This window comes from Geotrypetes seraphini, chromosome 12, assembly GCF_902459505.1.
Source record: "Geotrypetes seraphini chromosome 12, aGeoSer1.1, whole genome shotgun sequence".
NCBI lineage: Eukaryota > Metazoa > Chordata > Amphibia > Gymnophiona > Dermophiidae > Geotrypetes > Geotrypetes seraphini.
This window is the reverse complement of record NC_047095.1, coordinates 119,800,642-119,815,647: the sequence shown is the minus strand read 5'-3', so window position 1 is coordinate 119,815,647 and position 15,006 is coordinate 119,800,642. Positions and strand designations below refer to the sequence as shown.

Genomic DNA, 15,006 nt, shown 5'->3' with positions numbered 1-15,006 from the left:
GTGAATAAAACACCACAGGTAGGGACTGAACAGCACAAGGAAACCTGTAAATGAGGGGTTAATGTTGAAATGGATCGAGCTAGCTATCCAAATGGGGTGAAAATTCCAAATCCCTTTCCCTTGAGCAGCCAAATCTATTGTCCTAGGAGACTTGAATTGTCCTGCTCAATTTGTCAATTTTCCCGGGGGGGGGGGGAGGGGATGTGAATTGCCTGCTAATCTATCCCTATGTGCAGATTTTGGCATAAAGGCAATGTATACAGTAGCCAGATAGGTTGCAAATTTGTGACTAATTTAAATAGTGGTACTTAGCTGGCCATCACCTGTTGACAATGAGATTGGTTTGGAATCAGAAGATATAGGTGTGTCACAGCACCAGAGAGAGCTGGTGTCAGAAGTGGGATTGGATCCAGGACTTGTAGGTGTCACAGCTCTGCGCTCCCTGCAAGAGGCTGTCACGCGGGGAGCGTTGGTGCCAGAAGTCAGATTGGAGCCTGGATCTAAATGCCACACCTCTGTGCTCTTTGCATTAGTGGTAGAAAGGGGTTGAAGCCTTGGTCTGTAGGTGTCACAGCTCTGTCTTGAAGCACTAGGCTACATTTGCGTTTGGTCTAATCTCAGTATTTTGTGACGTGAAGCTATTTAATATATTCTTTGACACAATTTTAGGAAGGATGTTTGACCTCCTGTCTTTCCTCTGGCTTTATCTGCTATTTTCCTTTCAGCTTGCCAGGTTTGAAATCACTGTGAATTTTGGGATCGTGACCTATGCCACAGTACCTAAAGTCATCCTTCCTGTGTACGACCATGATTCTGCAGACTGGACAGTAGTCCAGGCCAAATTGACAAACAGAACATTATACAGAGGTCAGAAGCCTGTCATAACTCCCCCAATCCCAACAGAATTACAGCCTCAAGGGGTCACATACTCATAGCCCCAAACTGAGCCTTTCCAGCTATTGTGGCATCGTGGTTCCATACTCATTGCCCCGAGCTGAGACTTTCCCAGTATTACAGCCTCCTGACGTGGGTCCCACACACACCACCCGAGCCGAGTCCTTCCTAGTATTATCGTTTATATGTCCCCAAACTCACTGCTCCAAAACTGAGTCCTTAAGGCCTGATTTTATAAATGGCGCCGGAATGGCAGTGCCCGGCCAATTTTAGCGCAAGACTTAAAATGTTTTTAATTGACGTGATAAACTGAAAAGCGCCATTGAAAGCCAATTAAAACACAATTAAAATACGGTTGATTTAAGTTCTGTGCTGAAATCGGCAAGGCACCTACCGGCACCCACACGAAAAATAGGCATGGTTGGGGGTGGAGTTTGTGCATGGAACGCATTAGACACCAGTAGGCATCTAAGTTAAATGCCAGTGTTTTAGTATACACGCTACATATACTAAGGGAGTATTATTTCTATTAATTCCAGGTATATCCACAATGTGTTTAATAAATCCCAGAATATGAATCGTTTTAGATCATTTGATCGAACATCACTTACATTATCCCCTTCATATAGGTACAATATATAGTGTAAAGTGCTCAGAAAATGGCTACACCATAGCTCTTTGTGCTATCTCTTATTCGGAGGCAAGATAGCACCAGTATCAATCATCGCACACCCCCTCCCTCACTCCTGCTCCTTCCCCAACCCCCCACTGTGCGTGTGGCCCCCCACTTCCCTTCCCCCAAACTTCTAGTTGTTCACCACCGCGACCAACAACTTCCAATGCGTTCCTCGCGACCGCGTCGGCTCTCCATCTGACGTCGCTCCCTATGTGCGGCACCCAGAAGCGACCTCGGCGGGAGCCAACGCGGTCGCGAGGAGCACGTCGATGTTATTGCTGGTGAGCAATCGGAGAGATGGGGGAAGGGAAGGGGGGGACACGTGTGCAGCAGGGGAGGAGTGGGAAGAGGTGGGTGGCGGGGAGGAGGAGGGGTGCCGGTGTCCCCACCAAGATGGCGCCTAGGACGGACCATCCCCCCTTACTATGTCACTGATTGCACTTATTTTTGGCAATATTGAAAGTCCCACACTCATAGCCTCTGCAGCACTAGAGTGCCCTGGGTCTCATACTCACTCCTCCGAGCTGAGTCCTTCCCATATTGCAGCCTCATGGGCCCCACCCTCGCCGTCCCGAGCTGAGTCCTTCCCAGTATTACAATCTCAACTGTGTGGAGCCAAGCCCTCCCCTGTATTGCAACTTCATGGGCTTGAGGCTCCCACGTTCAGTGGCACGGGCCCTCTCGCAGCAGTTCTGTCTTTCTGTCTGCAGACCACCACGACCGAACAGGAACCAACATTCGGGCAGCTCTGGATGTGGTATACGAGATGATGTCATTCCAGAAAACATCATTCCATCTTCAGAAACGCGATCAGATCTGGTATACCATCCGTCATGCCATCCTGTTACTCACTGACGGTAGGCGCAGCCTTTCGTTTCCAACGTCAATGGACAACTGGAAGAGAGAAACATCTGCTCATGATTGAGCAACTGGTCCTAGAAGGACAGAGTGGGCTATGGATTTAGTCATAAGGGGGTGCTCAAAAGTTCTCAGCCCAACCAAGAAGGGAATGATGCCAAGCCATGAAACTCACACATTATTCCACATATTCATCCCTAAGTTCAACACACTTGGCACATAGTGTCTGAAGTTTCTGTAACCCTTCCCAAAAAAATACTCTGCTGCTGCAATCACCGCTGAACCACTCAAAAATTGTCACCCTTTCAAACTCTTTTTAAGGTTTGGAAACGGAAAATAGTCGGAGCAAGATCTGGTGAGTAGGGTGGATGGTCTACGCAATGAAACCCCAACTGTGTCAAAACATCCATCGTTTTGCCAGCCTTGTGAGCAGGTGCATTGTCTTGCAGAAAGAGAAAACTCCTTCCCGCGGCTTCCCTCTCCTTTTTTCTTTCAATGCTTCCTTTAATCGGCTCTAAGGGGGCCTCCAAAGGGCCACAGAGGGCCGTACCCAAGACCCCTTGCCCCATTACAACCAGAAGACACTCGCACAGTGCTCAAGAAATTCACATACCAGACAAGTCTCACACACGTCTGACCCAAGTCTGGCCTCAGACAATAACCCCCCAAACCTTTTCTCTCCGAAATATATTTTATTTCCAGAAACATATCTCACAGACATACAAAGAAAGAAAATCTCATATATGAAAAATACACAAGCAAGCCAAACATTTTATAATCCCAATATACAACTGCAGTATAATTAACAGTTACAGAAAAAGAGGGTGAAAAACACTTGTACAGGAAGCAGATAAAAGCAGAACACTTCTCTAAAGCTTGTTATGACTGTCTCCCTAGACCTGTGGTCTCAAACTCGCGGCCCGGGGGCCACATGCGGCCCACCAGGTACTCTTTTGAGGCCCTCAGTATGTTTATCACAATCACAAAAGTAAAATAAAAGTGTTTTTTTTAATCATATGTCTCTTTAGCTATAAATGACAATATTATTATTAAGACTTAGCCAACAGGAAAGATTTATAAACTATAAAGAGTTTTACCTCATGCAAAATTGTCATTTCTGTAATAAGACATTAACTATTTTTTTTCTGAGGCCCTCCAAGTACCTCCAAATCCAAAATGTGGCCCTGCAAAGGGTTTGAGTTTGAGACCACTGCCCTAGACCGAACTCACTACACACTAGACAAAAGTACAGGGAAAGCGGGAGGGACCTAAGGAAAGCAGACCAGAATTTCAGGCTAGAGAATGACACGGGGACAAATTTTTCCTCATCCCTGCAAAATCAATTTGAAAGTGTTCACTTGATGTTGTTTCTCCTCAGCATTCAAAGATTTGGGCATCTACTTGTCCGACAGCTTCTGCGTACCCAACTGATTGTGAATTATACACCCAACATGTTCCCTGGATATCTGTTGTGTCTCAGCTATTATTTTAGCTGATATTTACCGACCTGCCAAAAATAGGTCATGGACATGGTCAACAATTTCAGGAGTTGACACCGTTTTAGGCCTCCCAGACCTTGCTGCACCTTCGGTCTCAAAATCTCCACCAGTTCTTCACTGTGGAGCATGATGGGCATTTGTCCCTCAATGTTTGCATCATACGTTCATGGATTTCCTTTGGAGTTTCTTCTGCAGGAATAGGAACTTCATGACGGCTTGGAGTTCCACACTTGAAAATTCTGCACTTTTTGTTGGCATAGTTCAATCAATGATCTGAAACAATGTCAAAACATAGCATTGCGATCCTGCAAATTGGTACTTTGCAAAATAAAGTACAGTAAACCCCCGCGAATTCACGGTTTGCGAATTGCAGACTCGGTCATCCGCGGTCTTGTCTGACCGCCTCTTCCGGGAACTAAAGTCAGCTACACCAATCAGGAGCTGCTTTGATGTGCCAGATAGCATGTCAAAGCAGCTCCTGCTTGGGCCTGACTTTAGAACCCGGAAGAGGCGGTCAGAAAATACTAAGAATGATCCCGCAGGACATCAGCCTTTTTTTCAGCACCCGCTGCCACCCCTGTAGCCTTCTCCCGCCCTTAAACCGCATTTGCGGTTTTTCAAAATTCACGGGTGCTCCTGGAACGGAACCCCCGCGAATTTTGGGGGAGTACTGTAACACTCTTTTCAACTACAGTGACAAAATAATGCTCAGAATTTAGGAAGTTGGGCTGAGAACTTTATAGTACCCACTCGTATGGCACATGGACAGCTCTCAGAAATGTAAGAAAAATTTTAAGAAATGGAATGGGAAGGCAGAAAGGGAGATAAAAGGTTGGGAGAAACATGTGTGTGTATTTCAATGTTTCAGGAAAATCCAACATGGGCGGTAGACCAAAGGACACCATCATTAAAATCCACAGACTTCTGGAAATTGATGAGAAGAGGAGGGACTTCCTGGGTAAGAATTGATTACTGGAGTTGGCCAGGGGAGGGTCTGTTTTATTGTTCCCTACAGCGAGGCAATATAACTTGTGTATGGGGGACAGTGAGGGGATCTGAAATTTTGTCCTTGGTATAAAGTGATGCAGTGTAGCTTCTGTAAGAATGACAGTGAGGGGAGGGGGCATTTAAACCTTAATATAAACTGGTACAATGGAATTCATGAATGAGGGCTATGAAGAGAGCAGGTGTTTTATCCTGAATATAAAGTGATACAGTGTAATGCATGTATGGGGGACAATGAGGGGATGGGGTGTTTTATTTTTAATATAAAGTAATACCGTGTAACTTGTTCGTTGTCTCTGAGATGTCTATGCCTTTGGCATTGGGAATCTTGATGTGGACAGGACGGAGCTTAATGACATTGCATCGAAGAAACCTGGTGAGAACCATGTCTTTGTGATGGAAGACCCAGAAAGCCTGAAGGCGTCGTTTGAAGATATGTTGGGTATGTATCTGTCCCGTTTGCCTTATTTCCTCAGGCTGGATTCAAATAGTGTTGGGAGACCTGCCCTCTCCTCGGGGTGAAGTTAGAGTATGTGTGATAAAATAAAAGGTTAGGAAAATTGTCTAAAAGGAAAGTCCCTATGCCATTATTAAGATGAACTTGGGAAAATTCAATGCTTATTCCTGGGATAGGCATTATGAAATGTGCTTTATTCTTTTGGGATCTCGCCAGGTACTTGGGACCTGGGTTGGCCACTGTTGGAACAGGATACTGGGCTTGATAGACCTTCGGTCTGTCCCAGTATGACAACTCTTATGTGAGCCAAGTATAGGACAATTGACCCATTGTGACATCACTACTGAGGTTGGCTCTTAGGCATTGGTGGAATGAGGCATTATGACATCACAATCTCAGCTCTGGAATGTTGCTACTCTTTGGGTTTCTGCCAGGTACTTGGGACCTGGATTGGCCACTGTTGGAAACAGGATACTGGGTTTGATGGACCTTTGGTCTGTCCCAGTATGACAATTGTTACGTTCTTATGTGAGCCAAGTATAGGACAATTGACCCATTGTGACATCACTACTGAGACTGGCTCTTAGGCATTGGTGGAATGAGGCATTATGACATCACAATCTCAGCTCTGGAATGTTGCTACTCTTTGGGTTTCTTCCAGGTACTTGGGACCTGGGTTGGCCACTGTTGGAAACAGGAGACTGGGCTTGATAGATGTTTTTTGTCTGTTCAAGTAAGATGATGCTTATGTACTGTTTAAGGTGTCTGATTTTTCATTTATTTTAATAACTTTTCCTTGGACAGATTTTCCAGATTTTGGAGATATGTGTGGTTTAGCTAACGAGTCATCAGCGGCTACGATACGGGAGAAATTTCCTTGGCTGGTTCACATCAAGGTCAGACCTGGGTCTGCTCTGCTGGTCTTTGCTTTAAAGTTCATTATGTTGATTCACTCACCCCTTGGCCTAAAGGGGGTCATTTCACAACAAAACACCTGCATTCCAGGCTCTTATTTTAAGCACATGCAGATGTATAAAATGGACACCAAAGAATTCACACATCCAAATTTACCCTTCTCTAAAGCAGGGGTAAATATATCCATACAGTCTATGTGTGTAATTGCACATTTTACACAAGTACATCGTAACTCTGCCCCACCTCCACCTACTCTGTAACTCTGGGACCACCTACTCATCTTAGCCTACAGCCCTGGGACCACCTACCTGTCTACCTCTGGCTACTGTTCAGCCCTAGGACCATCTACTCACTCACCTCAGCTTACCATTTAGTCCTGAGACCACCTACTCAACCACCACTGGCTACTGTTCAACCCGAGGCCTACCTACTCACTCACCTCGGCCTACTCCAGCTTTGCGACTACTTACCTGCCCACCACTGGCTACTCTTCAACCCTAGGACCACCTACTCACTCACCTCCACCTACTCCTTAGCTCTGGAACCACCTACCTACCTACCGCTGGCTACTATTCAACCCTAGGACCACCTACTCACTCACTTCAGCCCTGGAACCACCAATCTGCCCACCTCTGGCTACTGTTCAGCCTTAGGACCATCTACTCACTCACCTCAGCTTACCATTTAGTCCTGGGACCACCTACTCAACCACCACTGGCTACTGTTCAACCTGAGGCCTACCTACTCACTCACCTCGGCCTACTCCAGCTTTGCAACTACTTACCTGCCCACCACTGGCTACTCTTCAACCCTAGGACCACCTACTCACTCACCTCCACCTACTCCTTAGCTCTGGAACCACCAATCTGCCCACCTCTGGCTACTGTTCAACCCTAAGACCTACTCACCTACTCACTCACCTCAGCCTACTCCAGGCCTGGGACCACCTACCTGCCCACCACTGACTACTGTTCAAACCTGAGACTACCTACCTGCACACTCTTCAACTCTGGACCACTTACCCACCCACCTCCATCTAACTCTTTAATCATAGGGCCACTAAGCGCTTTTCTATATATGATGCTTAATAGTAACCTCTTTGAGGAAGGAACACCATAAGCGTTTTTTCACAGCATCGGGTTTGCAGCTGTATCTCTACATTGAACACGTGTACTAGTGAGACACGATCCCTCCCCACTAAATCTGAGCCTATACCAGCAAATGGGCAACATCTATGAGAAATACTTCTTTTTTCTTCCAGGCACCTCTAGGGTCGGACTCCTGCCTGGGGTCTTTAATTGCCAATAGGTGGATCTTAACAGCTGCTCATTGCTTCCCTCCTACCATTGACTCAGGCTTGTTTGCCATTGGGATCAGGAGTGATCCAGGTATGAGATTCTTTCGGCTGCTGTCAGGGTCAGCAGAATAGTGATCGCCAATGACTAGCGTGCCATCTGTTTATAAGAGGATCAAAACAAAAGAGGTGATCTGGATGTGATGTTTATCAAAATGCAGTAAAAACAATGCAATCTCCACTTCACTGAGCGACTGACGAATAGTAGGATACGGACCCAATACGGCCCATGTTTCGGCTAAACAAAGGCGCAATCTTTCAAGCTCCTGGCTCACTACGAGCAAGAGTTTTTTGCCGTATCATATTTTTCATCCACCTCCTCATACCAGCGAGCGTACACTGATCCGTACCCCTGAGGAAAGCTTTGCTTAGCCGAAACATGGACCGTATCCTACCATTCATCAGTCGCTCAGTGACATGAAGATTGAATTGTTGTATTGCTGAGAAATTGAGTTCCTGAGGGGACGTGGACTGTGTCATTCTCTAGTTGTGAGTTCAATCCCTGCCTGCTCCCTTTGACTCTGAGCAAGTCACTTAATCCCTCCAGTACCACAGTTAAATAGTGACTCTGTGGGAGAGATAGGGAAAATACTTAAGAGTACCTGATTACTGTTTAAGGCATTGTAAACCACTTTGGTTGAAAAAGGCAGTTAATAAATACAAATACATTAAAATACTACATTTAAATTTTGTTTTGATGCTCTTCCCTTTCTCCATGAGGAGGTTTCCCTTCTGTAAGGAAGCATTGCAGATTATGGGCTGAGGAGAATAAGGTTTTCCATCAGTCTGATAGGGTTTTCTGTCTCCGCAGAGCAAATTTATAGAATCCGGAATGTCCACGTGCATGAACTCTATGACTCCCGTAAGAAGCAGCATGAAAACATTAAGGAAGTCTACGAATACGACATTGCCTTGGTAGAAATCGATGAGGAAGTCAAGTTCTCCAAAGTGGCCAGGTAAGAAGATGATATCACCAGAGACTGGTTCTACCTGGAGGGGAGTTCTGGCCATTTCTCCTTCTATCACCCCTCTCCAGCCATATGCCACATCTCTCCCTCCATTCCCTTCACCACTATGTCCAACATTCCTCCCTCTTGCATCCATTTCAGTCTGTCCCACTGTTCCCTTTCCACCACAATATTTCTCCCTCTCATCTGTACTAGAGAGCTGCACGGGAACGGAGACGACGGGAATGTTGGAAATAGTGGTGAAGGGAATGGAGGGAGAGATGTGGCATGGTGCTGGAGAGGGGTGATAGAAGGAGAAATGTTGGGCATGGGGCTGGTGGGCAGGCACGAAAGATGAGAAAGGGATAAATGCTGGACCATGGTAAGAGGAACCAATGAACAGCAACATGAAGAATTTACAGAAGATGGGAAAGCGGAAAAAAGAAACTGGGACCAACTACAGTGTTGAAGTACTTGCTGACCCTTGCTGTGACCGGTGGGGATCCCCAAGCACCGCCAGCAGAGGACCTCCTCTAGAGACGGCCAGAACTCCCCTCCACCAAGCACAGCAGTCGCTGGCAGCATCCATGAGCCACTGAGGTGCCAGCATCTGTGACTCAGGGACGCTACTGCTGCCTGCCAAGCTTGGCAAAAGGGACCCCCAGCCAACTGCAAAGGTAGTCCTCAGCTGACAGCTTGGGGGTTCTCATCAGCTGAGTATTTATATTTACATTAGAGGCTCTGGTAGAAACCCGTTTACAAAGTATGCATTCTTCCCAATTAATATTTCCAAATTAATAAAGTCTCTTTGCTTATTTGTAAATGGGTCTCTACCAAAGCCTTTAATTCAGTAGCATAATTAAATGAAATAATTACTGAAGTTTCCTCGCGGGGACGGGTGGGGACGGAGGGGATTCCTCACGGGGACGGGTGGGATTCCTCACAGGGACGGTTGGGGACGGGTGGGATTTCTGTCCCCGCGCAACTCTCTAGCCAGGATCAGGTTTAAAATATGTAAGTTGGTATTTAAAATGTATCACGGATTGGCTCCTCGGTATTTGATAGATCTGCTTCAACCATCTATTAAAGTATCTTTTTTTTTTTTTATGATCTTTATTCATTTTTAAAGACACTGTCAATAAGTGTAAACAGCATAGATTAAACATTTAACATTTTAGACATCACTTAAATTTATACAAGATTCATACAAATCATTACCCTCCCCCCAACCTAACCTTTATTGTTAAAATAACTATAAAATTTGATCATAAATTCAGAAATACATTATACACATTTTAAACATAAGTTATTCACATATGAACAATCAGACTTATTTATCAAACTTCACAAATATCACCCTTCCCCCATTACCATCTGTATTTATAATCAATTAAAAAACCTTATATTCCTCCTCCCCTCCCTCCTTGGATGTGCATTTTATCTAACAACAAAATTTGTAACTAACTATAATAATTCTAGAAACGATGACAATGGGCCCCAAATTAATTTAAAGTTTTTAGTATTCCCTAACAAATCAGGGTTATTTTCTCATATTTGTAAATTAGACATAAACTTGCCCACCAGAACGTAAAGTTGAGACGATCCCAGTTTTTCCAGTTTCGTGTAATTAATTGTATAGCTGTACTAGTCATAATTAAAAAGAGACGTTTTTTATATTTATCTAGGGGATCCTTGATATGTAAAATGATACCACAAATTACTATTTCATAAGTTAGCAGAATCTCAGATTCTAAGATATTATTAATATGTCCCCAAATTGATTTCCGGAAAATCAATATCCTAGGGCAAAGTCTCTAATTATAAATGATTTAAAATTAAATTATCCATCTGTTAAGGAGATTAAGAACCCCTTTTAAAAAAAGCCGTGGTAGCGATTCTCCCGCATCAAATACATCAAAACCCTTAGGAATTGAACAGGCTTCAGTGCATTTGCAGTGGGAAAATCGCTTTCACAGCTTTGTAAAGGGGGTGCACGTGGTGACATGTGCGCATAATGCAAGCAACACGGAAACCTCGAGCGCCGGATCCAATCAGTGGGCGCACAATTCATGAGGATCCAGTGTATTCATCCTTCTCCGTTTCTTTAGATGATTCAGGCATCTTCAAGGTGATGAGTAGAAAAGTTGTAATGGAGAGCTGTAGAAAATCCGACCGATGGGAACGGGCGGAAACTAAAGACTGGGGATTAGGGGGAAGCAGGGGGAAATGGGTAGGGCTTGGGCATGCCCAGTGGGGCCCGGGCACTGCACGTGCTCAGAGAAAAAAAAAAAATCTCTCTGAGCTATTGGAGAGCTTATCCGCAAATTGGGAGCTGTTGGGACAACACCCATATGTGGCTGACTCATCCTGCTTGTCCTAGGAGAAAGGGGCCCTAAATTTACTCAAATGTTCTTATCGCCCTTGTCTTACCAAGCAGTTGTAGCTTGGACCAACTTCCCCTCTCTATGAGACAGATCTCTGATTATCTTCTTTTTATATAGAAAGCTGGTTAAAGCGACTCTTCTTTAGAGATTTTCTGTTATGAATTCTGTGAGTTTAAATGAAAGTAGGGCGGGTTTTTTTTAAATGTATGGCCCCTTCCTGGATATTACAAAGTTCTTGCAATATGATACCCCCGTTGCACTGTTAAGGTATCGCATCAGATATAAGAATGTATTTATTTATTTTAAAAACTTATATTCTGCTTATACCTAATCGAGTTACAAAAAAACCCAAAACATAATCATGCACCTGGGCAACAATAATCCGTGCAGAACGTACACATTAAATGGTGAAACCTTAGCAAGGACTACAGCAGAACGGGATTTGGGGGTGATCATCAGTGAAGACATGAAAATGGCCAATCAAGTGGAGAAGGCCTCATCCAGGGCTAGGCAAATGCTGGGGTGTATCCGGAGAAGCTTTGTTAGTCGGAAGCCCGACGTCCTAATGCCCTTGTACAGAACCAAGGTGAGGCCTCATCTGGAGTACTGCGTACAATTCTGGAGGCCACATTACCGAAAAGATGTACTGAGAGTCGAGTCGGTACAGCGGATGGCCACCAGGATGGTCTCGGGGCTTAAAGATCTATCATACGAAGAAAGGCTGAACGAATTGCAGCTATACTCTCTCGAAGAACGCAGGGAGAGAGGAGACATGATTGAGACGTTTAAGTATGTCACTGGTTGTATCAAGGTAGAAGATGATATTTTCCTTCTTAAAGGACCCTCCGCCACAAGAGGACACCTGCTGAAAATAAAGGGCGGGAAGTTTAATGGCGACACCAGGAAATACTTCTTCACCAAAAGAGTGGTTGACAGCTGGAATAAGCTCCCAGTGCAGGTGATCGAGGCCAGCAGCGTGCCGGATTTTAAGAACAGATGGGATGCTCATGTTGGATCTCTACGAGGGAAAGGTCATCAGAGAGCGATTAAATAGAGGGGTGGGTCAGTGGTGTGGGCAGACTCGATGGGCCTCGGCCTTTTTCTGCCGTCACTTTCTATGTTTCTATGAGATAAAAACACCAAACAGTATAAAAACACAATAAAGCAAAACAATAAACAGATAACATTTCCATTAATCGCTTCATTCCTTCAGTCACTGCTTCTTAACCACTTAAAAAGCTTCTATAATATGAGATGTTTTTTAAAAAAAATTTTACTCTGAAAGTTGTTGTTCATTCTCAATTGTCCAACCAGATTATTCCAAAATTATTCCAGAATTCACGTGTATCGTATACAGTTCACCTCACCACTAATTCCTCACAAAACCGCGCTAATGTTTTTTGTAGCGCTGGCCATGGCGGTAACAGCTCCAGTGCTCATCCTATGCTTCTGAATAGAATACGCTCATAGGATGAGCATCAGAGCTGTTACCGCCATGGCCAGCGCCAAAAAAAAAATTGCTGGCGCTGTTTTGTAAAAGGGGAAGTTAGTGTCTCTTCTCCACAGGACACAATTTTCCAACAAAGATGTCTTTTTAAAAGTTGGTCAAATGTGCTGGGTGGAGAGGACTTACAAAATAGTCGAAGGATAGAGAGGTCAAAATTGTGGACTAACAATACTGTAAATAAGACTTCTCAATATATCTAAACTAATCTAATCTAATCCTTAGGTTTGTATACCGCAACATCTCCACGTTCGTAGAGCTCGACGCGGTTTACAGTAGGAGAAATAGGAAGGAACTACAACAGAGGGTTAGAGGTAGAAGTGGGAAGAAAATTTAGAGGACTTGGGATGCCAAGATATAAGAGTTTCCTTGATTCCTAAGTTGGAGGGAGACTTACATTTTTTGAGAAAAGCCAGGTTTTCAGATGTTTGCGGAAAACTTGGAGAGCGCTCAAGTTCCGAAGAGGGGAGGTAAAGTTGTTCCAGAACTCAGTGATTTTGAAGTGGAGGGAGGTCCCTAGCTTTCCTGTGTGGGAACTGAAAGTATAAATATATAAATTGCATCTATACATTCTTCAACATACACTCGGAAAATGCGTGATCCAACCAAGAGCCTAGACTCCTATAGCCGAACACACTTGTCCCATTTAGTGTAAAAATGCTGGCTAAGGCAAAATGCTCTTTGTGTAATAACAACAAAGATTTTCAGTGGCAAGAAAAATAAATTCACTTAACTTAAAGAGTTGTTACAGGTCCCGACATGGACCATATGAAAAATTTATCTCGTCTGAATCACTTTTTCCTTGGCATTTGAAGTCTAAAACCTCTCTTTTCTTGGGTTCCTTGAAAAAGACCCTCGAAACATGGTCCATGTCGAGACCTGTAACAACTCTTTAAGTGAAGTGAATTTATTTTTTCTTGCCACTGAAAATCTTTATTGTTATTACACAAAGAGCATTTGGCCTTAGCCAGCATTTTTACACTAAAGCCATACACTGTGATGGGACAGTGTGTTTGGCTATAAGAGTCTAGGCTCTTGGTCGGATCACACATTTTCTGAGTGTATGTGAAGAATGTATAGATGCAATTTATATATTTATACTTTCAGTTCCTTATACCGTATTTTCACGCATATAACGTGCGCGTTATACAAGATTTTACAAACCGTGCATAACCATGCGCGTTATACGTGTGAGCGCATTGTACAAATTTTTTTTTTCATTCTGATCCGGCATTCCCCCTGTGAACCAGCATACTCCCCCCCCCCGCTCGCGTCACCCCCCCTCCCCCGCGATCCTACATCCCCCCCTCAGTACCGCAAAGACAACTCTTACCCGATTGGGCACCGGCACCAGCACCAGCACCGAGAGAGCGAGACCAGAAGGCTTTGAGCATGCGCAAATGCTCAAAGCCTAGTCCAGCCCGGCACAGGAAGAAGAAGGATCTCTCTCGCACCTCCCAGCCCAACCCAACGAGGGAGGATCTTCAGGCACTGGCACTGGCACATCCTGTGCATTGGTGCTGGTGCCCAATCGGGTAAGAGTTGTCTTTGCGGTGCTGGGGGGGATGTAGGATCGCGGGGGAGGGGGGGGTGATGCGAGCGGGGGGGAGGATGCGGGTTCGGAGTAGGCGGGAGGAGGTTTTAGCATGCGCGGTATACGCGTGTGCACGCTATATTAAAATTTTATTACATAAATTTCTGTTCCCCGCGCGCTATACCCGTGTGCGCGTTTTACACGGGTGCGCGGTATATGAGTGAAAATACGGTATATTGAGAAGTCTTATTTACAGTATTTTTAAAGTTGGTGCCTGATTATCATTACGAAGAGATTTCTCATCCTCGCATGCTGGAAATTCCTTGGTCTACCCCCTACTCTGTTGGCCCTGGAGTTTATAACTTAGGGCTCATTTTCCTTCCTTTGGTTTCACTTGACCAACAAAGATGTCGACAGCAGGGAACAACGATGGAAGAATCGCCTCCCGTACCTTACATGCAGTTCCATGGTTAATACAAGTATATGCTGTCCTGTGGAGGGGTCCCAGTTTTGTGAAAGTCTATTTTGATGTTTTAGGCCTATCTGTCTGCCCTGCACAGAAGCCTCGAATCGAGCTTTGAAGAAGCTGGCTCAGATGACCTGTGACCAGCAAGGTAGGTGATGGTTGGGTGGGGGGGAGGAGTGCAGCTTCCGTGGCCATGGTTTTCCCTCCACGTTTGGGGGGCAGGGGCTAGAGGGTGAGAGAGAGGGGACTGAGGGGAAAGAAATAAGTTCCCCTAACACGGAATATCTCTTTGTCTTCTTAGAAAAGTACTTGATCTCTGTCCGTGATGTCCCGGCACATTTTCATGCTTCTTCCGGCAGAAAATTGAATGTTATCATTGAGTCCCAAGACCAGGTGGGTAGGAGTCATGCGTCATGGTATCCTAATGGCATGGCATCGGGTGCTGTGAGACAGGCCCGTGGCCTGCAAAGCTCTGAGGGATGGCGACATATGAGCTCTGCCTTTTTCTGAAGT

General features: G+C 44.9%; 1 protein-coding gene across 4 annotated transcripts in view; it reads left to right on the top strand.

Annotated features, from left to right (window-relative positions):
- The window catches only part of LOC117346944 (complement C2-like), a 35,179-nt gene that overhangs the window by 14,687 nt on the left and 5,486 nt on the right, over positions 1-15,006 (top strand). For all 4 annotated transcript variants that reach the window (XM_033917236.1, XM_033917237.1, XM_033917238.1 and 1 more), the window contains 9 exons: positions 726-867; positions 2,281-2,427; positions 4,796-4,885; positions 5,234-5,374; positions 6,194-6,285; positions 7,566-7,692; positions 8,470-8,614; positions 14,565-14,641; positions 14,795-14,886. In XM_033917236.1, the coding sequence (XP_033773127.1) occupies positions 726-867; positions 2,281-2,427; positions 4,796-4,885; positions 5,234-5,374; positions 6,194-6,285; positions 7,566-7,692; positions 8,470-8,614; positions 14,565-14,641; positions 14,795-14,886 (1,053 nt within the window). The remainder of the gene's footprint in view (positions 1-725; positions 868-2,280; positions 2,428-4,795; positions 4,886-5,233; positions 5,375-6,193; positions 6,286-7,565; positions 7,693-8,469; positions 8,615-14,564; positions 14,642-14,794; positions 14,887-15,006) is intronic.